This window comes from Anabrus simplex, chromosome 1, assembly GCF_040414725.1.
Source record: "Anabrus simplex isolate iqAnaSimp1 chromosome 1, ASM4041472v1, whole genome shotgun sequence".
NCBI lineage: Eukaryota > Metazoa > Arthropoda > Insecta > Orthoptera > Tettigoniidae > Anabrus > Anabrus simplex.
Window position 1 is genome coordinate 1,451,574,046 of NC_090265.1, and position 24,109 is coordinate 1,451,598,154.

The 24,109-nt window shown below is 40.0% G+C and overlaps 1 protein-coding gene across 1 annotated transcript; it reads left to right on the forward strand.

Moving 5' to 3' along the window:
• Positions 1 to 2,070: 2,070 nt before the first annotated feature.
• LOC136858418 (probable cytochrome P450 6a14) lies at positions 2,071 to 23,549 on the forward strand. Its single transcript, XM_067137945.2, has 5 exons — positions 2,071 to 2,145; positions 11,819 to 12,783; positions 15,647 to 15,868; positions 16,289 to 16,540; positions 22,635 to 23,549. Exons 2-5 carry the CDS (start codon positions 11,838 to 11,840, stop codon positions 22,802 to 22,804), a joined length of 1,590 nt encoding a protein of 529 aa, XP_066994046.2. The 5' UTR covers positions 2,071 to 2,145; positions 11,819 to 11,837; the 3' UTR covers positions 22,805 to 23,549.
• Positions 23,550 to 24,109: the final 560 nt, after the last annotated feature.

Sequence of the window (24,109 nt, forward strand, 5' to 3'; positions counted from 1 at the left end):
CAAAGAAGCCATCATGGGCACTAAGTGAAAGACTAATCCAAGAAGAATTTAACGTTAATCAAACATGGTGCAATACGTGGTTCTCTTCAAACCCAGACAAACTAGGCTTAATCCTGGATCCAATTAACCGTCCTCCTGGTTTCAACCCAGAAACATCTGGACATCATGTAATCGAATAAGAACCCAACATGGCAGAAGTAAATACTGGAAGCATAAGTGGAAGGTAACTGAGAACCCTTACCGTGACTGTGCACACGTACCCCAGACTCTAACATATCGCTATGGATTGCCCACTCATGAAGTTCAAAGGAACAATGAAGGAAATCCATGAGGCCACTGAAGAAGCTGTAAATTGATTAAGCATGTTGGACATTCAACTCTGACACTGCTACATCATGTGATCTAAGTCTCATTCTGCATGCTTTAAGACTGATCAAATATGTATATAGTTATAAATATTTTTTATTATTGTTTGTAAAGTTGTATCCTTCTGCCATAGGAACTAATAATAATAATAATAATAATAATAATAATAATAATAATAATAATAATAATAATAATAATACTAATAATAATAATAGAAAACCGTTAACATTGAACATCGAAATTCTTCGTTGGATTTTGTTTGTTTAGACAATGCAGTTGTCTACGATGATTTCGTCTGAAAGAAATGTACATGATTACAATCTTAACGTTAAAGAAATCGCAGCTCATAAAAATATATATCTGCATAACAGGTGGATTTTCCTTAAGTAATTCAGCTGAACTGAACGAGTCTAATCCGCACTCACTAATCTACGATATTAAACAACAAAACTACACAATATTATTATACACTGACATAAAACACTAAATGGTGAAAAAATATCTAATACCTGTAATGCTTAAAATACCATTCAGTCGAAATGTCCATAGACTAGTGATGAACTATTTAATGTTACATGGAGTAACATGTGACCATGTGGTTACGACCATTCTACATCAGCTACATTACTGAACACTGAATCGGATTGAGTATCTCAGCTGTGGAAAATAGTCTCGTTTTCCCTTTCTACTTCCTGCCTAAGAATGCTTAGGCCTACTTGGCTGATCCTCCAGAAGTTATGTAACAAACATCTGGAGTTGTAGTTAATAGTGTGCTTTGTTTCTTGTTCCTATTTTCCGATTGTCTAGTTTGTATGAGTGGATTTCAGGCAGATTTGTCCGTTATTATTTCGTGAAACCTCTCATGTTTACTGTGGTTCTTAGTGGTGATCGAGACAACTCACCCAGTAGAGTACCTCTCCGTCTGTCATATTATAAAGAAAAGCGGGACATCAAACTTTGACACTCATATAGTCCAAATGACGTCGTATCAAAAATATGCTCAGGACAGCTGAGGCCTTACGGTTAAGAAATCAAGACAATATTAAGGGGACTATCAAAGACCTATCCTGATAATGTTAAATTAACGGTCTTACATCCCTGTTTTTCTGGAACTCTAATAAAATGATATTTATATAGGAAATAGATTCATATCTAATACATTTACTGATCTACATTCTTGGTTCTACCGTTACTAGAAATCACGATATGGATATTTTAAAATAAGTCCTTACATTTTAAAATTTATTTATTTTAAAACATATTAATGATCAAATTATGTGTGGTATCTTTACCGTTGTAAATGCACACGAAAACAATAATGCTGTTAATGAGAGGTAAAATATATTAACGTAAAATTATGTAGCCTATCTGTAGGCTGTGTAAAATTATCATGGCTAATTATAACACTTTATGAACGTGTTAATGTCTTTCAACACAAGTCTATCTCCTCAGAAAAAAATGTTTTTTCCCTAGAAATAACGCTTACTAAAATTTCTAGTATTCTTTTGCCATCCCCACAGATAATGGTAATCTATAATTTCGAAAATATTTCCAGGAGGTACCGTTGACGGTAATGAATGAAGTCTTCTCTTTAAATTACACCTCATCCGAATTGTTAACTCCTGATAAGAGAACGCTGAGGTACCGTGACTAGCATCTCTGATGTTGGGTCATGCTGTTAGTATGTCATTTCTGTGATAACAACGGCACGTATAGTATTGTACAGTATCGTAGTGCAGTGCGAGTACTTCAGCTCGAAGATACAGTACGTTCGAACAGGTGAGTAAATCAGATTTCTGATTACTAATGTTATTTACCTGCTAAGTGATACTTGGTTATAAAACAATACCTTGATTGTAATTCTAAATAAATGATCGACTTTATGTTAATGTAAGGGACAAGTAGAACGTCCTTCATCCTACAACTGATCACTGCGATTTATTAAATCTAATTATCATTGGTTGTAGGTAATAGCGACACTATAAGGACCACAGAAGAATAATTTCAAAATAAATAGAAAATTCAAGCAAAGAATTGCTGTACACATGTAGATATATTCAACGATGAAACATAGACAATATCCTTTTTGGCAGCCGTCGTACAACACATTAAATTTAGGATGCTAGGATAGAAAAGTGCGAGGGAAGTGAGCATGACCTTAATAAAGGAACAGAGCCAACATCTCACTGGTATCTAAACGGAAAACCACGGAATTCCATTTTCAAGGCTAATGCGAACGGCGTAGCCAACTTACTCCATATTAGTACAATTAATGTCCGACTGGTTGGCTGAATGGTCAGCGTACTGGCCTTCGGTTCAGAGGGTCCCGGGTTCGATTCCCGGCCGGGTCGGGGATTTTAACCTTCATTGGTTAATTCCAGTGGCCGGGGGATGGGTGTTTGTACTGTCCCCAACATCCCTGCAACTCACACACCACACATAACACTATCCTCCACCACAATTACACGCAGTTACCTACACAAGGCAGATGCCGCCCACCCTCGTCGGAGGGTCTGCCTTACAAGGGCTGCACTCGGCTAGAAATAGCCATACGAAATTAAGTACAATTAATGTAACATGTGGTAGAAGACTTCATTATATAGGTCCTTCGAGCTGGCCAATACAATTGTGTCGAAGAAACTCAACAAATGTTAAATTATCACCTTCCACTCGATGTCTACTGTATACCACTTCACATTAATACACACTTTTTTTACAATTTGCTTTACGTCGCACCGATCCAAACAGGTTTTATGGCGACGATGGCATAGCAAAGGACTAGGAGTGGGAAGCAAAGAACGGTGGCCTTAATTAATGTACAGTCCCAGCATTTGCCTGTTGTTAAAATGGGAGAGCACGAAAAACCATCCTCAGGGCTGCCGACAATGGAGTTTGAACTCTTGAGGTTATTTTGTTATTCTGGTTTAAGAACGTGTTTAAATAAACACCTTCGTTCCACGGTCATTAGACTAACCGTGGTTCGGATGAACAGTCATCAACAATGGACATCCTATCAAAGAGATCAGGTCAGGCATAGAATGTTAGTGGCGTATAAAGTAACGTCTCAACTTACTACCACCCTCCAAACTGCTTCCTTTTTGCACCTCATTGAAGATATGACTAGTTCTTACACTTTCAATCTTCCTTTATGGAACTGACACGTGATCTGTCAATGCATTAGACAAGAGGAAAATGGACGTATTCGGACCATGAACTAGCACCTAATAGACGACATTGTGAAGCCAGTTTATGAACTTTCATTTGGTTATTCCTGATTTTGCGGTTAGTTTAAGCTCTCCCAATTCAATACATGTAGGATTCTCTTATCATATTCATTATATCACAAACTTGACGACATTTTATGTGTCCTTATCTAAATAAAATGGAATCAATCAATGATTAATGAACAACATTGATAAGCTATACAGACAGTATATTCCTACAGACGTATAAGTAAGGACTCCGAGTTCGATTCCCATTCCGGCTCGTGCAAATATTTTAATCTAGTTCTGAGGATGAAAACAAAACCCTTTACCAACTTGTTTGATACAAGGGCTTTAGAACACACCTGCTTGAAGGGAATGTTGAAGCAAAGAGAGAGACAGATGATAGAAGATGTGCTGGAGGTCACCAGATGCCACAAATATCAAGAAAATGGAGAATACAGCAGGAAAAACGAGAGGAATGGTTGCAGCGTGAATGTGCAGCCTTTAAAAGTTCTTGATGGTGATGATGATCGCTTCTCTCAATCTTTACATAAAGTAGTTCCTGGGCAATCCCGTGCTGCTTCTACTACAACATTCCTGTATACCACCCATTCTCCTTTTATGTCCTGAACCTGCTTGCTCTCTACTAGAAGTTTTCACTGATCATATCTATGTACTATTGTCTAATTTCCTCGTACTGGAGATTTTCTAACTTATTCGTCTGCAAACAGACTTCAGTTTTCCTATCCTAGGCCGACAGATACTTAGTTCACTACAGATCAGATAGTGGCCTGTACCATCTAAAAAGCCCCGAAATACCCATACATTTGTCACTGATCTTTCTATGGGTCTGTTGCCCCTAACCTCCAATGCGTAGGAGTAAATAGCCTTATCCATGAAGAATGTATTAGTAACTGTATGGATATATGACTTCAGTGGTAAAGATTTTCAAAAAAAGGTCACAAGAGATTATACGTTCGTATATGGCAGAATGAGAAATTTTCACACCAATCGTCCCAGCACTATTCTGATTGAAATTATAATCAATATAGTTAATATCAACAGTTAGTATGTAAAAAATTTAATAAAGTAGAGGAACTAAAATAAACCTCAAGGTGGTCTAAGAGTAGCGAGCCTGTCTGTTTTAGGGAGGACCCGGGTACGATTCCCGACATGAATATGAGGCTGTTTCGAGGTTTCTGAGGTTAACTCAGCCTGCATTAGAAGAGTCGAGCAGTTATCTCATAGTGAAACAGAGAGGTCCGTTTTACGGAGGTAAAATGTACGACCGTGAGGATTCGTCGTACTGACTAAGTGCCAGCTCGTAATCAGCAGACCTTCGGGCAGAGCAGTGATCGCTTGGTAGACCAAGGACCATCAAGGCTGTAAAACCGTAGGGTTTGGTTTGTTCGAATACAATGCATATTCAGTGGTAACTTACGTGTCATACCATTTGCCGATACATCTCATTCTAACCCCAAAAGGCACAAGAGTCTTATTGAGCTTTGGCCTACTAAGCAACTGCTGCTCAACCCGAAGGCTTGTAGACTACGAGGTGCTGCGTGGTCGGCGCGACGAAACCTCTCAGCCGTTTTCCTTGGCTTTCTAGACCTGGAGCGCTGTCTCAGATTTGTCTTCAGTTGTAATGACGTAGGCTGAGTGGACATTGGCGAGGAATGGAACCTGGGGCCACCGTGCAAGAGCCAGACACGTTGTCCCTATATCGCGGAGCCGGGTCCCTTAAATCTAAGATAGCACAACTGAGGAGTGTCTGTTCTATAGTTGCTATTTGCACCTCCAAAAAATAAATCAGTATTTCGTTGAATATTATCGATTTGTACCGAACCTAATCATGGGTATTTTCTATGTACCTTTTGTGTTACGTTTCCTGCGTTTTCCCCACAAATTCCGTAAAATGGAAAAAGCACCTTTTGAACACACACTCCTGAATTAGTGATTTAAAGATTGGTATTCCAAATCAGCAAAAGGTTGGCAAAATATCAGCTCTTTTCTCCGACAAATGATCCCCGACACCTCCCCTACTCAAAGCAAGTCTCTAAATACCTGCCTGCATATACTTTACTTGTCATTTCTAGTTACCACACTTTCATTATGCCTGTACCAGTGGAGGGCGCGCAATAGAAGCTAAAATTTCGTCTGTGTGTAAGTTCCGTACTTCCACTGTACATCGAAGAGGTTGCTTTACCGTTGGCATCAACACAGTCATCTTTTTCTTAATCTGCTTACCTTCCAGGGTTGGTTTTTCCCTCGGACTCAGCGAGGGATCCCACCTCTACCGCCTCAAGGGCAGTCAACACAGTCATACTCTGTGAATCCGTTGCTAGTTCAGAGTTACGATGGCCTCTGTGGTCAAAGTCCACATTATTTTCCAATGGGTCTTTTGATCCCTGGTCAATAGACCACTTGTGCTTTGGCAGTAGGACAGGTATGGTGAGAAAGGGTAACTCTAGATGCACGGAGCAATAATAATGCTATTTGCTTTACGTCCCACTAACTACACTTTTACGGTTTTCGGAGGCACGGAGCAAGAGCGAGTATTTAGGATCGTGCCTGCCCCTGCCAGCTCAAGTTCCATCTGCTACCATCCAATGCCTCCTCATTCACATACTCGTCGCTCTGTTGTCTCAGAACTCATGAGTATCGAAATTTACGAATTCCAAAAAGAGAATTAGTAAGAGTACAGAGGTGTGAAGTACGTCTCTGTGGTGTAGTGGTTAGTGTGATTAGCTGCCACCCCCGGAGGCCCGGGTTCGATTCCCGGTCTGGCACGAAATTTGAAAAGTGGTACGAGGGCTGGAAAGGGGTCCAACTCAGCCTCTGGAGGTCAACTGAGTAGAGGTGGGTTCGATTCCCATCTCAGCCATCCTGGAAGTGGTTTTCCGTGGTTTTCCACTTCTCCTCCAGACAAATGCTGGGGTGGTACCTAACTTAAGGCCAAGGCCGCTTCCTTCCCTCTTACTTGTGTATCCCTTCCAATCTTCCCATCCCCCCGCAATGCCCCTGTTCGGCATAGCAGGTGAGGCCGCCTGGGCGAGGTACTGGTCATTCTCCCCAGTTGTATCCCCGACCAAGTGTCTGATGCTCCAGGACACTGCCCTTGAGGCGGTAGAGGTGGGATCCCTCGCTGTGTGTCCGAGGGAAAAGCCAACCCTGGAGGGTAAATAGATGATATTGATGATGATGATGATGATGACAGAGGTGTGAAAATTATTAGACTTAGCACTATCAGTTTCTAATTTCCACTGCCTCATTACATGTTACTTGCCTGCTCATGAAAGTATTCTTGTGCTGCAGTGGAGCTCCTTTACGTTTTACTTGTCTGTAAATTATGTAAGGCAAGTTACATTTTCTTTCAATTACATTAGTGACGATATTATAGTCAATAGACTTCTCTAGCAATATTACATTCCAAGTCGGATGGGTATTTGACTAAAAGGTACGGAGTTCCATGGGAGAAATTAGAAAGACAAGTGAGAGAAAAACTAAAACTAAGGCAATTCTCGTCCGGCCCCGCGGTGTAGGGGGCAGCGCGTCCGCATGTCACACGGCGACCCCGGGCTCGTTTCCCGGCCGGGTCAGGGGTTTTTAATTGTAGATGATTGATATTCTTGGCCTGGGAACTGGCTGTTTGTGTCGTATTTAACTTTCCTTTCCTCACATTCATCAATCTACACTTCCTCCATTCCAATTAAACGCAGGTTCATATCGTATGGTCGAGGCCACGAAGAAATATCGTGTAAAAGATAGGCAATTCTCAAACCTTTCTTCCAATCCATGAAGTCAAATGCTTGAACACGGCACAAACACCCAGTCCCACAACCATAGGATTTACAAATAAAAATTAAAACCTCGGCCGAGAATCGAAACACGGACCGCTCAGATCTCTTGGACCAAAGGCCAGCATGCTTACCATACATCCACGGAGCCATACGACACAAAATTATTGGTATATTGCCTGCTGCTAGCTGAAATTCACAGTCAATTTGTAGCACTGGGGCTTAGTTCCATTATGCGGCCAGAAGACATTTACTTAAACAAGGAACTTTATTTTACAGATATTAAAGACACGGCTGTTAATTCACTCATTTAGTTTCAACATTTAGATATTCATCTGATGGGATAATCAAATACAACATAATCACTTAGTAGATTCATTTTATCGATTATCCGATTATTTTTTCCATTCGATTACTTTTTCGGTTATTAGATTATTTATTTAAAATTCCATTAGAATAACTGGGGCAATCGAATAGTGAATGCTTTCGAAATAATCGAGTGAAAAGTGATCCTAATGTTGCCATCAACTCATTAATCTCATCACAGGAAAATTAAAATTATCTATATCCATTCCCTTACAGGAAGTGAGCGGGTATGACGGACGGTCTCTGATATGCGTTACGAAAATAATATGAACGCATGCTCCACAGGTATGAATGAGACAGGCAATTTCAGATGCCGTAACTTAAAATGCATAGATTAATATCATATTGCAGCAAGCGCAATGCTATATAGTATTGACTACTTGGCTCACCAAATTTATGAAGTCATAAATTAAAATCCGTCAGAATTTTATCTAAGATATGGCGAAGTCGCTATCGTTGAACTTCTGTCGCTAAATTACTTCAAAAAGTCTCCAGAGCTCTAATAATGATGCTGATGATGATATTTGGTGATAGTGGTTCTTTTCTCAGCCAAGAAAATGCGGAAGTGCTCAGTACAAATCAACAAGGGATGAAAACAATGAAGGAAAAGTTGGTGGTAGTGATTACTGTTTTAAGAGGGAGTGCAACTGCGTGGCCATACTCTATTAATACTAATCAGTGGGAAAAATGGAAGGTGTCGCACACTTGGAGAAATGAAGGTATCAGGCAAAGAAAGACTAGGGCCACGAAGGGCGTGAAAATGAAAGACTCCCTAGGCCTTGTAAACCTAAACCGTCGGGGTCGCAAAAGAACAAGTGTTGACTCAGGAAAGTCGGTACCGGTAAGCTAAATGAAATCAAGGAGCCTGCCAGAAGTTAGTGGAAACAATGCTTGGACTCAGCTAAGGGCCCCGCGGTCACCAACCCAAGCTGTCTCAATCATTCACTACTGATATGCATTTAGTTCAGTCACCATGGTGGCAGATTGGTTATTAGTTGTTTATCTAGCCATTTCTTAAATTTAATAAACCCGGGGGTCCCTTTTAGTCACTTCTTACGACAGGCAAGGGATACTGTGGATGTTATTCTGCCACCCCAATCCACATGGGAAAATAATCGTTGGTGAATGAAAGAGACAGAGGTGCATTATCATTATTATTATTATTATTATTATTAAAATATTTTGCTGTGGTCTTAAAGCTTAAAGTGAATGTTGAGACTCAGTAGAATGTTATAATAATAATAATAATAATAATAATTATTATTATTATTGCAACTGGCTTTACGTCGCACCGACACAGATAGGTCTTGTGGCGACTATGGGGGCAGGATTGGGAAGGAAGCGGCCGTGGCCTCAATTAAGGTACAGCCCCTGCATTTGCCTGGTGTGAAAATGGAAAACCACGGAAAACCATCTTCAGGGGTGCCGACAGCAGGGTTCGAACCCATTATCTCCAGCATGCAAGCTCACAGTTGCGCGCCCCTAACCGCACGGCCAACTCGCCCGGTGAATGTTAATTTAGCTACTAGTTTGTAGTCGTGAGATTTGATACTATTTGCAACTAATAATTAATAATGATATAGGCTTTACTTCCCACTAACTACATTTACGGTTTCCGGAGACGCCGAGGTGACGGAATTAAACAAACTCCCGCAGGAGTTCTTTTACATGCCAGTAAAGCTATCGACACGTAGCTAATGTATTTTAGCACCTTCAGATACCACCCAACTGAGCCAGGATCGAACCTGCCTGAGCCACTCAGCCCGGCCTCATGAGCTTTCAGACGTAACCTTTTCCTTTATAGAATTTATGAAGCTTCGATTGGTAGTAGTGGTGATTACTGTTTTATGACGGAAGCATCAAGACGTCGGAACCGAACATTCGAAGATTGAGTATCTGCAAAAGATAAGAAAGTCCATGAAGGATTCCCTAAGGATGATAAATCTAACAAATAAGTAATTTTCTCCTGGATGGGCATATAGAGTTATGGTTATGGTTTTTGTGTTTTTGTCTTTACTATGTTCGGAGAGGAATTTCCCTCGTTTAGGGCAGGTCGTTATATGTTCTCACAAAACTATTACTGTAGGGGTTGGAAGATAAAAGGAGATCTGATAGAACTGAAAATAATTTTTTATGACGCAAATTTAAGGCCTTGGTTCGAGTCATGTATCCAGTCTTTCTCATGCGAGGTTTTGAAACATTACCAAAAAAAAAGCAAAGGAAGGCTTTGAAATTGAAAGGCAGGTACTCTATTTTCCTTAGTGAAGATATCATTACTGAAAATATGATATTACTGTATTTCTGTTTTATATTTATTTTCATTTCTTTAGTGACAGCTGCGTGTTATTTTGCGTGAAATCCTCGGATGATAAAATGTATCTACAAATGTGCCTGTATAATCATGCAAATATACACGAACATACTAATAACATAGCTTTTGCATTGTATTTGTACACTAGTACTACATCTGTCTGTTACAACTATCGCACTCGAACTACAACTACACTGGCCATTACTATGCACAGCCAGCTAACATTATATGTAAGGCAGCTCCGTACTTCCCGTTGGCTCCGAGCGTACAGAAGAGCTGACGTTGTGTGCACCCTTGGGTGTTGATTACAGGCATAACGCGAGAAGTGAGAAGAGTGTGGATGTTGTTTTAAATCCTCGCCGTACTACAACGGCTAATTTCTGTCATCCGCCATTACTAGACAAAACTAACGAAAAGTCTTGCGCACGTTCATTCCTCAAGCGAAGGCTCGTTGGATCCTCAACAGCTCCACCAACAGCCGTTCATAAACAGTCCAGGGGTCACTGACAGGATGAAGTAAGGAAATGGGTAGTGAGGTAGTTCCCCGTTGCTTCCCTCGCCGAGTAAGTGGCTGTGCGGCTTGGGTCATGTAGCAATCAGCTTGCATTCGGGAGATAGTGCGTTCGAACACCATTGTCGGCAGCCCTGAAGATGGTTTTCTGTGGTTTACCATTTTCATACCAGACATTAATTGCTTCCCACTCCTAGCCCTTTCCTATTATATCGTTGCCATAAAACCTATCTGCGCCAGGGCGACGTAAAGCAAATTGTAAAATAAATACCGCCTCTGTGGTGTAGTGAATAGTGTGATTAGCTACTACCCCCGGAGGGCCGGGTTCGATTCCTGGCTCTGCCACCAAATTCGTTAAGTGGTATGAGGGCTGGAACGCGGTCCACTCAGCCTCGGGAGGTAAACTGAGTAGAGAAGGGTTCGATTTCCACCTCAGCCATCATCGAAGTGGTTTTCCGTTGTTTCGCAATTCTCCTCCAGGCAAATGCCGGCATGGTACCTAACTTAAGGTAACGGCCGCTTCCTTTCGTCTTTCTTGTCTGTCCTTCCGATCTTCCCATTCCCCCATAAGGTCCCTGTTCTGCATAGCAGGTGAGGCCACCTGGGTGAGGTACTGGTCCTTCTCCTCAGTTGTATACCCAGACCCAAAGTCTCACGCTCCAGGACACTACCATCAAGGCGGTAGAGGTGTGATCTCTCGCTGAGTCGGAGGGAAAAAACCAACGCTGGAGTGTAAACAGATTAAGAAAGAAAGCAAAATAAATAGACAAATAAATAAACCAATAAATAAATAAATAAAAACAATTCTCACCGAACAAGTAGGTCTTATTACATATCAGTCTACCTGATTCCCCACAGTTGATTAGTTACCAACTTTATGAGCAATATTTTTATGCCATTCCTAACGGCAACTGTCAGCAAACCTCAGTCATTAAGGCCACGGCCGCTTCCTTCCCACACCTAGCACTTTCCTGTCCCATCGTCGCCATAAGACCTATCTGTGTCGGTGCGACGTAAAGCCAATAGCAAAATATTTTTAAAAAAGTGTATCTCAGTCACAATCATATCGTCAAAGCCAGTGATGAGACTGAGATAGGTGGATGAAATTAACAAATTTGTTGTAGCCCATACTAGAAGACACATTACACTGCAAACACTAGCTCTCACCAGAAACTTCAGGAGAATAGTTTTTAAAAGTGTTAAGTTTTCCTGTCTGCTAATTTAAATAAAATTAAGCACTGTTTCTGTTTTCCATTTTCAGGGGGGAATTTCAGTTCAACATGGCGATTTTTACTGCGTTGTGGAGTTTGGAGTTTCTTGCCACTGCAGCTCTTTCTCTGGGACTGATATATTGGTACCTCACATCTACGTTCAATTATTGGAAAATTAAGGGTGTACCTTATCTGAAACCGAAACTTGTCATAGGAAATCTGGAGGATCAGATTCTGGTACGTCTTTCAGCTGGAGAAATGAACCAGAAATTTTACAGACATTTTGAAGGCCACAGATTTGGCGGCATATTCAGTTTCCGTAAACCAGTTCTTATTCTTAGAGACCCAGAGTTGATTAAACAAGTTTTGGTGAAAAGCTTTGGTAGTTTTCATGACAGAGGACTTCCTTATGATGAGAAAGTCAGTCCTTTAAGCCAGCATCTTGTTAATCTTGAGGGAACAAGGTGGCGAAAACTGCGGGTTAAACTTACTCCCACATTTACATCAGGTAAAATAAAAATGATGTATAACTTAATGAAAGAATGCGCCCTTGAGCTCAGAGATTTTCTTGGGGAACAAGCGAAGAAAGGAGAAATGGTAGAAATAAAGGAAGCTGTTGCCCAGTACACGACCGATGTAATCGGGACGTGCGCATTTGGATTGCAGTTGAATTCAATGAAAGACCCCAACTCAGAATTTCGCCAGATGGGTAGGAAAGTATTTGAACCCTCAAAATTAACGATGATCCGAAGAATGTTGATGAATATGTCCATCCGCTTAGCACGGCTTCTTAATCTACGATCCCCTCCGAAGGCGGTATCCGACTTCTTCATCAACGCAGTACGTGAGATGGTGGACTACCGTGAGAAGAACAATGTGAAGAGAAATGATTTCATGCAACTATTGATACAGTTAAAAAATAAAGGGAGAGTGGATGATGATCAGACGTCCGGTAATTATAACGAGTCCAACGATATAGAAAATCTACAAAACGAGAAGGAAGCTGAAGATCTAGGTATGTAATAGTTGTAATTATTAATGATAATTAAATAAGGTGACATAACACAATGACACAGAAGCTGGTTTTCTGAGTACCCATGCACAAATGTATTCGAATTTCATTGTCGAATGTTCTTGAAGTAATTATCCTTAAACAATGATCTCATTTTTTCTTGAAATTAATCCCTGTGACATTTTCATTTCAACTTGTAGTACCTGCTGATCATACTGGATAAATACTGCTACCATCTACGCCCAATTCCATTTCCGAAATTTCACCATTGTCACTGAAAATTCATAGAGGCTGAGTAACCTTTGGTCATCAGTCCCTGTATAGCTCAACCGATTCCTATGATATTGTGGTGGCTGTGGTGGTGTATGCAATTTTATTATAATTGTCTGTCCTAAGATTAGGACTAGTCCAGCCCAGCAGTGTTGGGGGCAACGCATCCGCCTGTCACCCGGCGGCCCAAGGTTCAATTCCCTGGCCTGGGGACTGGGTGCTTGTGATGTCCTTAATCTTCCTTTCCTCACACACAACATTCCACACTACCGCCATTACACTTACACGCAGGTTCATACAATATGTTGCCAGTAGGGGCAACCACTCTACCCCAACACGTGCCGAGGTTAACAATGGTGGAAGCCTTTACCTTCCACTCCTCCAAAGACCTTCATGGCCTGTACGGAGGTGACTTTGCTTTGCTTTTACCATACCTCTCAAACACTCTAAAACCGTAGGCACTGTAACATACAAGAGCTGATGGATAGAGCCGAAAAGTGAAATCAATTCTAGGCTGAGCCTTAGACCGTATTGCCCATTTTTATTCGTTCTTATGGTCTGTTGTTGGGTACGACTGGAGACGACCAAAAAGAGTACACTCGTGCCCTGGCGCTGAGGTGGTGCAACTCTTTCTGGGATATCCCCAATTCAGGTGAGCTTCATGTATCAATTAAGCTACATACCAACCCTCCTGCCGTTCTTAAATTTCTGGCAGTACCGGGAATCGAACCCGGACCCCAAGGACGGCAGCTGATTCCGTTAACCGTTACGCTATGGAAGTGGATGACGACAAATAATAATTATAATAAGCATCTAGCATATTTGGGAATTAATTTCAGTGTGTGCTATTGGAGACAATACAAGTACCTATTAAAATTACCATATTTTTTTGTCTCCTGGACCCAAACAACTCATTAAGAATCTGGCAAAATTGATATTCAGGCAGTGGAATACGACGTTGTCATTGTGATGACATTCTCAGTCGTATTACTTGGTTCCTTGACCGGATGTACTGCTTCTCGTATTAAATAGGTCCTCGTTTGTTCTCATAAGGCAGAGTGAAACTTATTCTAGCCCCTAGCCCAGAATAATTGCTGAACAAACCGGAAATCGAACCCAGAGCCTCTGGGTAAGAGGAAGATACCCTCATCCTACATGACCCGGTGGGCTGTGTTAAAGTCGTATGGCCAGAACGCTGCACCAGTGTGCGTTCTAAAATATGATCAATAAGTTAGTATTATTAATTTTCATTATTAGTATTATTATTATTATTATTATTATTATTATTATTATTATTATTATTATTATTATTATTATTATCATCATTCCCGCCTGGTGGCCATGATAATTAAGGCGTGAAATCTATATATTCTGATAGCATGGAACGCGTCGACTGTTTGACTGGAGGGTCATGCGTAATGTGTTCTTAATATCATTTAATTAAAAATAAGGAAATTGAACGTAGTAGCAAATAAAATATAACGTGAAATAAATCTTTTTCGTATTAATAATGTGCAAATTACATTTTTAACCAAATTTCGTATGAAATTTGTAACTGCAGGGTGAGGAATTTTGTTGGAGTTTTCGATGTTCATCTATGCTAGTCTAACACTGTTTACACACAGGATATATCACAGATTTACGATTTATTTCAGGGATGAAACCAAGGTGAACCTATTCTCAAGTAACACTTCAGAGAAGTGGTTTAAAATATCAACCATTCTGAAATAGTCTCCAACCAAATTTAGCGATGGTACCTATATGTCAACCTTGTAAAATTTGTAACTGCAGAGTGAGGAATTTTGTCGGAGTTTTCGATGTTCATCTATACTAGTCTAACACTGTTTACACCCAGGATATATCACAGATTTACGATTTATTTGAGGGATGAAACCAAGGTGTACCTATTCTCAAGTAACACTTCAGAGAAGTGGTTTAAAATATCAACCATTCTGAAATAGTCTCCAACCAAATTCAGCCATGGTACCTATATGTCAAAGCAAAGCAAAGTCACCTCCGTACATGCCATGAAGGCCCTTGGAGGAGTGGAGGGTAAAGGCTTCCACCATTGTTAACCTCGGCACGTGATGGGGTAGAGTGGTTAGCTCTACGCCCAGCCGCCTTTGCCCCCAGGAATTAACCTGGTACTCATTTTTGGTGTAGGCTGAGTGAACCTTAGGGCCATATGCACCTCCGGAAGTGGAAATCTCGTTTCTTAAATTTTACGACTTCCTGACGGGGATTCAAACCCACGTCCTTCCGGGCGAACCGAGCACGACTTTACCCCCTCGGCCAGGCAGCTCCTACCTATATGTCAACCTTACTAAAAATAATTAATTATACACGCACATACTAGTAGAGCCAGCAAATCCACTCATGTTACGAAAATTATCAAGCAACAAATACACGATATTTTGAAATGAAACTACCCCATACCCCTTATAATATAAACTAGCAACAGGCCTTTAGAACTTCCTGTCGCACATGCCACCTGAACACTGAGAGGACTTCAGGGAGTTGGGATTAATATTTCGGTAAATAAGGATCATATGACGTGCTTACATAACACCCCAGTAAAGAAATTCATTTGTTACAGTTATGGATGATAGTCTTTTGGCTGCCCAGGCCTTCATCTTCTTCCTTGCGGGCTTTGAAACTTCCTCCACAACGATGAGTTTCTGTCTCTACGAGCTAGCGCTTAATACCGATGTACAAGAGCGACTACACCGAGAGATAGACGCTGTTCTAGAGGAAACGAACGGCGACCTAACTTACGAGGCAGTGCAGAAAATGGACTACTTGGATCGTACCGTTTCAGGTAATTCCCGTTTCACATGGCTTTGAATATATTTGGTTAATGTTCGAAATTACTTCCATTCGTTCTTTTATGTTTAATGCTTTAAGTGCCAGCCGATCTTAAAGATTTCTCTACCTAAATTGTCAGTCTATTCCAGCTAAAATATCGATTACAGAATATTTATGACTGAATTAATCACTGAAGAAATTTTCATTTAATGTTACTTGCCATAAATTTCACGGAACACATCCAATAGATATGGCACATTTCATTACTTCCGAAGTATTTGTACTTCTTCGTAAAGTCATAATCACCATCACTTCCCTACATGCATGTGTATTTATATCTGTTCTTTATGTGTTATGTAATTACATGCAACATCTTGTAAGTGCTGAGATTTAAAATATGATGACATAGTGACTATTTCTTATTTCCTTACAGAGACCTTGCGTAAATATCCACCAGCGCACTCTTTGGGAAGAAAATGTACTAAATCATTCAAAATTCCTGACACCGATATTGTTATCGATGAAGGGATAAGAGTTCTAATCCCAGTTCTGGCTCTTCATCGTGACCCCAAGTACTACCCCGAGCCAGATCGATTTGATCCCGATCGATTTACCGAGGAGAACAAGGCAAAGCGTCCTCATTTCGTCTATCTGCCTTTCGGAGAGGGGCCGAGAATATGTATTGGTGAGTAAAGTTCAAATTAGAATCTTGTTTTGATAATTAGCCACTGATATTTCTGTTAAAAACAGCATTGGATGAGGTGAAAACGAGAGCGAGAATTTGGGGAAAACTAACAATGAGACACATTTTTAAGCGCCGTATATGAGAAGGGTATGATAACCTAATAAATAAATGAATAAATAAATAAATAAATAAATTAAATAAATAAATAAATTAAGATCAAAAACTGTAAACCTTGGAGAGGGATTTCAGAAGCCTCAGTGAAACGGTAGCTGCCGAACAGAGGATAATCAAGGCATACCATGCTTACAGAAAACTATACGTCTCGAAACATCCATCGATGAATGTCAAACTAAGACACAAGAATGCAGTAGTCAGGACATCATCCTCTGCGCAGCAGATTGTCTATCCTCAACAAAGAAGACCGTTGAAGTAAAATAAAAGACGTTCCTGATAAAGATAGGAATAAAGAGCCAAGCAGATGGAAAACCATGGACTCTACTACCACAAAGAAAACCTCACAATTGCTTTCTAAGGACATCAGTGCAAAACAGACTCCCACAAGCTATCAGAGATTTTGTTTTGCTATTGGTTTAATGTCACACTAACAGTTTCAGATTTCCGCCGACGCAAGGATGGGAAAAAGTAGAACTGATAAAGAAGCGGCCGTGGCCTTAATTAAGATACAGCTTAAGCATCTGCCTGATGTGAAAATGGGAAACCACGCAAAACGAACTTCAGGGCTGCCGACAGTGTGATTCGAATACACCGTCTGTAAGCTAATAGCTGCTAATAGCTGCGTGACCCTAACCATATCTTAAAATATCTTCAAAATAGCCAACAAGGGTAAAGTCTTTGGATCCCTGTAGGTCAAGCAGGTAGAGAAAGATCCCGCAGAACTTAATCAACACTCAGTAAACAACAGTGGTAACTACCGTTTAGCTATCGAAACCAGACCCTTCCCAACATCCATTACAGAAAAACATGAACTGGCGTATGGCTTTTAGCGCCGCAAGTGTCCGAGGACAAGTCCGGCTCGCCAGAGGCAGGTCTTTTGATTTGACTCCCGTAGGCGACCTTCGCTTCGTGATAAGGATGAAATGATGATGAAGAGGACACATAAACCCAGCTCCCGTGCCAGCGAAATTAACCAATTATGGTTAAAATTCCCGACCCTGCCGGAAATCGTGCCCGGGACCCCTGTGACCAAAGGCCAGCAAGCTAACCGTTTAGCCATGGAATCCATTACAGGAGCTACCCACAATGCGACCAGAAAATCGTCCGAGGTACTCAGGATAAGAGTTCAACAAGAAAATGAAGGAATACTGAGCCTACAGAAAATCTTAAGGTACCAAGAAGAAAGCAGCCACCAACCCGAACACCAGATGTGGTACACAACAAGTTAAATAAAAAAAAGCACCGTGGTACACAGGCGTCCCAAACGTACGCAAAAATATACGTCAACAAATAATTTAACACAAAAAATGTTACTAACTACACAGAAGCTAGAATATTAACATTCATTCGACCAACTCCCCTTCTAATTTATGAAATCTCTGTTGAGTTAATCTCGCTCGAGTGCTACAGCATTGCCCAACTGGATTATAGCGCTCTTCTTCTTGATTAAATCTGGGTATCGAAGTGTAGTTGTAAAACGTTCTAAGCTCGGTAACATTATCACAACAGAGTCTCTCTCTCTTTCCCCACGCCTGTCTCGCTCGCTCTCTCTGTCTCCCTCTTCCTCACTTGCTGCGTAGCGCTCCAAATCCGAGCCGAATTGGGCCGAGTTGAGCCGAGCTTAGCCGAGTAGCCCAGAGACGAAGGGTTGGTCCCAGCCGTGCCGAGCGGGAGCGATGCGCAGTGCACGGAGCTCTTGCGCCTCGATTTGCACGCGTGAGATTTTGGGCGTTTGAGAGGCCCTGCCTTAGATGATGGATCCACTGCATGGGATTCGCTTCCGTACAATTGACGACGTCCTGCAGGCAATCAAGCGCTCTCTTCGCAGCATACAGAGATTAAGCAGTGGCGACAGTATCCAGAGGATTCCGCGTAGCTGGGAACACTTTGCACGCAAGGTCTGTAATCCTCAAAACCTTGTATGTATTTAGCAAATAAAATAGTTACCACTACTAAAGAAATCAACTGGTAGTTCCATTAAGAACATACTTGATGTACCTCAACTTCGTAATTGAAAAGGATATTTCCCAATTTCGAGTCCTGGATAATGCTACGCCACTGTGTACTAATGAATTATATTATATTATATTATATTATACTAGCAAGATACCCGTGCTTCGCTACGGTATTATACTGAAATTTATAATTGAATGCTAATTGTTTTAGATATATAATCCGCCGAAATTCGCGATCTGACTCGTTTTCTGCGAGAATCCGCCAAAATTCGCGATCTGACTCGTTTTCTAATAGATTACGGTATGTTTCCTCACATTTTTCAATCTTTCTTTCCAGCAATCGATTTCGTACTTCCCGGGCTAGGTCCAGATATTCCACCCCGTCAGTTGGGTCCCTAAATCTTTGCCATCTTTTCCTATAAGCGTTTTTAATATGGATCAAATCCTTCAGGAGATCCGGCGTGGTGTCGTCTTAGGTGCCTTGGCGGTGCTGAACCCGCGGCCGGACTGCATTCTTAGTCATTACCCGTCCAGGACCATTTTCCAGGGGGGTCCGCACATTTGACAACGGTCCAGAACATTATTATTATTATTATTATTATTATTATTATTATTATTATTATTATTATTATTATTATTATTATTATTATTATTATTATTATTATTATTAAAAGACGTTCTGAACCCCACAGCAAGCTGCAAGATCGCTACTTGGCGGTAAATTACATCTGCTGCCAGTGTCATTGTTACAATGTGACCAGCACCATCGTCGCGCGTAGGCAAGTGTGCGGGATTTCTGGCGATACCAATGACATACTTCCGTGCATTGTTGACCTTATTATAGAGGTGAACAATTTGACGGTCCATCTCATTCCTATCGTTTATTTCAAATGTGTTTAAATTTTTATTTACATGCCAGGAGGATCTACTGTAATCTAAGAACGTTCTCCGAAGGGAAATATGGCTGTTGAAAACCAGCCCAGGAAAGATTAAAAATGATCGGTTTATGATCAGAATAAGTACATCGAAACTATATAGCCTGTTTCCAGTCATTCGACAGGGTCAGGAATGGAATGAATAAAGCCCCATCTAGCAGCGACAATAGGTATTGTGCCGGCTGCCGAAGCACACCTCTGGGGCAATGATCGTTGAATGACAAATGAAATGAAATATTGGACAGTGTTGCTGGAATGAATGATGAGAGAGAAAATCGAAGTATCCGGAGAAAATCCTGTCCCGCCTCCGTTTTGTCCAGCACGAATGTCAGATGGAGTGACCGGGATTTGAACCACGGAACCCAGCTGCGAGAGGCCGGCGCGCTGCCGCCTGAGCAACGGAGGCTCCTTAAGTACATTATGAACAGTAAAATCAATTGATCTCACCTCCTTTTACACCCCACCGCCGTTAAGTTTATTTACACCCCCCCCCCAAAAAAATAGAAGACGTGTTTCTTTATGTTTAAAAGATATTCCAAACACCAATGTTCACATCTGTTACATTCAGTTTTGAGATATAAGTATCCCCATAAAAATAATTCACTTTATTTTCACTTCCTTTCACACTCCCCTCCCCCCCACCCCGTAAGTGAATTTTCCGGCAAAATATACTTGTTTCCTTAATAGTAAAGGATCTTCTAAATAGTAATTATCACGACTCTAACTTCTTCAGTTTTTGATTTATGTGTCTTCATGAAAGGAATTCAACTCCTTTTCACTCCCGCCCCCCAAACGCGTTTTTCTTTGTTTAAGGAGATTCAAATACCAATTTTCACGTCCGTAACAACTTTAGTTTCTATTAGATGTATGTATTCTCATACAATTAATTCAATTATTTTTTCAATTCTTTCACCCCCCCCCCACTTCATTGGATTTTCCGAGAATACGTGTTTCTTTACTTTTAAAGCAGATTCCAAAGCAGATTTCACGTCTGTAATATCTTCATTTTTGAGATATCAGTAGCCTAATTAAAAGAATTCAACACCATTTTCAGTCACTTTTACCCCCCCCCCCTTTCCACCCAAGTGGTATTTCCGAAAGCTGAAAATACACGTTTCTTTATTTTTAATAGAGATAAAAATACCATTTTTCACTTCTGTAACATGTTAAGTTTTTGAGATATACTGTAGAAATTCGCTTTTTAAAATTTCACCCCTTTTTATTTCCCCTTACGTGGAGTTTCCGAAAACAAATCACCTATCTTTCTTTACATTTACAGGAGATTCCAAATACCCACTTTTTACGTCTATAACATTTTACGTTTCTCAGATATTCTGTAGATATAGTCTTTCAAAAAATTCACCCCAGTTTGTCACTCCTGTTTAACCCCCATTAATTGGATTTTCCAAAAAACAAAAAAATACGTCTTTCCTTATTTTCAAAGGAGCTCCCATATACAAATTTTCAGTTCCGTAATATTTTCAGTTTCTGAGATATATGTGTCCTCATTAAAGGCATTCATCCCATTATTCACCCATTTACACCCCTCCTATTGGGATTTAAAGAAAGCAAAAAATACGTGTTCTTGTATTTTTAAAGAAGATTCTAAATACCATTTTTTTACATCTGTAAACTTTTAAAGATGTAGACACACTCATTTTAAAAATTCACCCCCCTTTTCACCCTCCATTATTTGGATTTTCCAAAATAAAAAAAATACTTGTTTCTTTATTTTTAAAGTAAATCCCAAATACCAATTTTCAGGTCTGTAATATCTTCAGGTTCTGAAATATAAGTAGCCTCATTAAAGGCATTCAACCGCTTTTTCACCCTTTTCCACCCTTCCAATTGGGATTTTCCGAAAACAAAAAAATACGTGTTTCTTTATTTTTAAAGGAGATTCTAAATGCCAATTTTTACATCTTTAAACTTTAAAAGTTTTGAGATATAGATAGACTCATTTTAAAAATTCACCCCCTTTTCACACCCCCCATTAATTGGATTTTCCAAAAACCAAAAATATGTATTTCTTTATTTTTAAAGGAGATCCTAAACACCAATTTTCAGGTCTGTAATATCTTCAGTTTCTGAGATATAAGTATCCTCATGAAAGTCATTCAACCACGTTTTGACCCCTTTTCACCCCTCCTATTGGGATTTTCCGAAAACAAAAAAATACGTGTTTCTTCGTTTTTAATGAAGATTCTAAGTACCAATTTTTACATCTGTAAACTTTAAGAGTTTTGAGATATAGATGCACCCATTTTAAAAATTCACCCCCTTTTCACCCTCCCATTAATTGGATTTTCCCCAAACAAAAAAATACGTGTCTCTTTATTTTTAAAAGAGATCAAAAGTACCAATTTTCATGTCTGTAATATCTTCAGTTTCTGAGATATAAGTACCGGTATCCCGATTAAAGGCATTCAACCCCTTTTTCACCCTTTTGTGCCCCTCCTATTGGGATTGTCTCAAAACAAAAAAATACGTGTTTCGTTATTTTTAAAGAAGATTCTAAATACCAATTTTCACATCTGTAAACTTTTAAAGTTTTGAGATATAGACACACTCATTTTAAAATTTCACCCCCCTTTTCACCCCCTTAGCGACGGAATATCCAAAAATCCTCTCTTAGCGAGCACCTACATCTTAATATGAATATATCTCCAAAATTTCATTTCTTTATGTCCAGTAGTTTTGGCTCGGCGATGATGAATCAGTCAGTCAGTCAGTCAGTCAGTCAGGACAAGCTACTTTATATATATAGATTATATTATATTATATTATATTATATTATATTATATTATATTATATTATATTATATTATATTATATTATATTATATTATATTATATTATATTATATTCATTTGACATTCTTCTATGAGTACCTTCCACAGTTTATCTGGAAGAAACAGGATGCCTATATCTTAAAAGAACTGAGGAGATAAAGATTTTATGTTTAATTTTTACATGTGCATGTATTATAGGAAGTACATTATTGTTAAAAGTACGATCTATGTCTGTTGCAGGAATGAGGTTTGGACTAGTCCAAACGAAAATTGGTTTGGCGGCGTTACTTAGCCGCTACAGCTTCAAGGTCTGTGATAAAACAGACATCCCTCTGAAGTTCGAGCCAAAGGCAGCTCTTACTTCTTCTGTAGGTGGAATATGGCTACAAATCACCAATCGACTCACCTAAATCTTGACATTGGTATCTCAGCCTGTGTATTATGAGAATGTTTAATACTTTACACAAATAACAACGACGTGTTTCTTGACACGCTAAAGAACTACTGCACGTTGTCATTGTTACTCAAGATTTGAAGAGATCTAGTGTACTACAATCACTTCCTTCCGAAATTACACTAAGCTATAAATCACCACGTTCATGCGAGACTTGTCATAATCACACGTGGGGTATAAATGTCGACGTGTTATCACAACAAGAACGCTCTCCTAAAGAGTGTAAGATTTAGCCATCCTTGGAGGCCTGGGTGCAATTCCCGGTGCTGGCAAAGGTCTGAAAATGATAAGGAGGGCTAGAGTGTCATTAATGGTACAAGCAGTTATTTCCTCTCAGAAACTTTGTCTTTTCTGACCTATGACATAACTATGAACTACTAGGTTATGAAAACGACAGAGTACATGTGTATATGATAATTATACGGTAAGTATTATTCACCGATATTGTCGAAATTAAAATTAAAAAGATCGAACTCCTATTGGAATATAGTTTAGAACTGCGTGTGGTTACTACGGATTCTTAATTCGCTCAATTATTGTACATTATTTTTATATAAATAAAATCGAAACGGCCGTGTGTCTGTACGTTGACTACCTTGGCGAAATTTCCGTACGGTTATCCGTTTCAGGTGTAATAATAATGACTATCTGCATATTTTATTTTTTAGCTTTGGCGTCTCTTTGTTTGTTTGTTTGTTTGTTTGTTTGTTTGTTTGTCTGAGTTCTTATAACTTGTAAACTAATGGATATATTTCTAACAAACCAGATATTTAGAATCCACCTGTCATCGGGTAGGTTTTAGGGCCAATTCTATTTCTGAATACTTAAATTTACTGGGATTTTATCCGAAACCGAAACCATGGTTTTCCACTCCCACAAAATATGCAAAGGGGCTGCCTGGCCGAAGCGGTAAAGGCGTGCTGGGTTCGCCCGGAAGGACGTGAGTTCGAATCCCCGTCAGGAAGTCGTAAAATTTAAGGAACGAGATTTCCACTTCCTGAGGTGCGTATGGCCCTGAGGTTCACTCAGCCTACACCATAAATGAGTACCAGGTTAATTCCTGGGGGCAAAGGCGGCCGAGCGTAGAGCTAACCACTCTACCCCATCACGTGCCGAGGTTAGCAGTGGTGGAAGCCTTTACCTTCCACTCCTCCTTGGGCCTTCATGGCCTGTACGGAGGTGACTTTGATTTGCTTTGCTTTTAAAAATATGCAAGTATAAAATTAATGAACAATCTACCGTCCTTAAAGAAAATCAATTT

Coding starts and splice junctions, on each gene's coding strand:
- LOC136858418 (XM_067137945.2), top strand. CDS start 11,838: ATGGCGATTTTTACTGCGTTGTGGAGTTTGGAGTTTCTTGCCACTGCA. Junction 12,784..15,646: donor GAAGGAAGCTGAAGATCTAG/GTATGTAATAGT, acceptor CATTTGTTACAG/TTATGGATGATAGTCTTTTG. Junction 16,541..22,634: donor GGGGCCGAGAATATGTATTG/GTGAGTAAAGTT, acceptor TGTCTGTTGCAG/GAATGAGGTTTGGACTAGTC.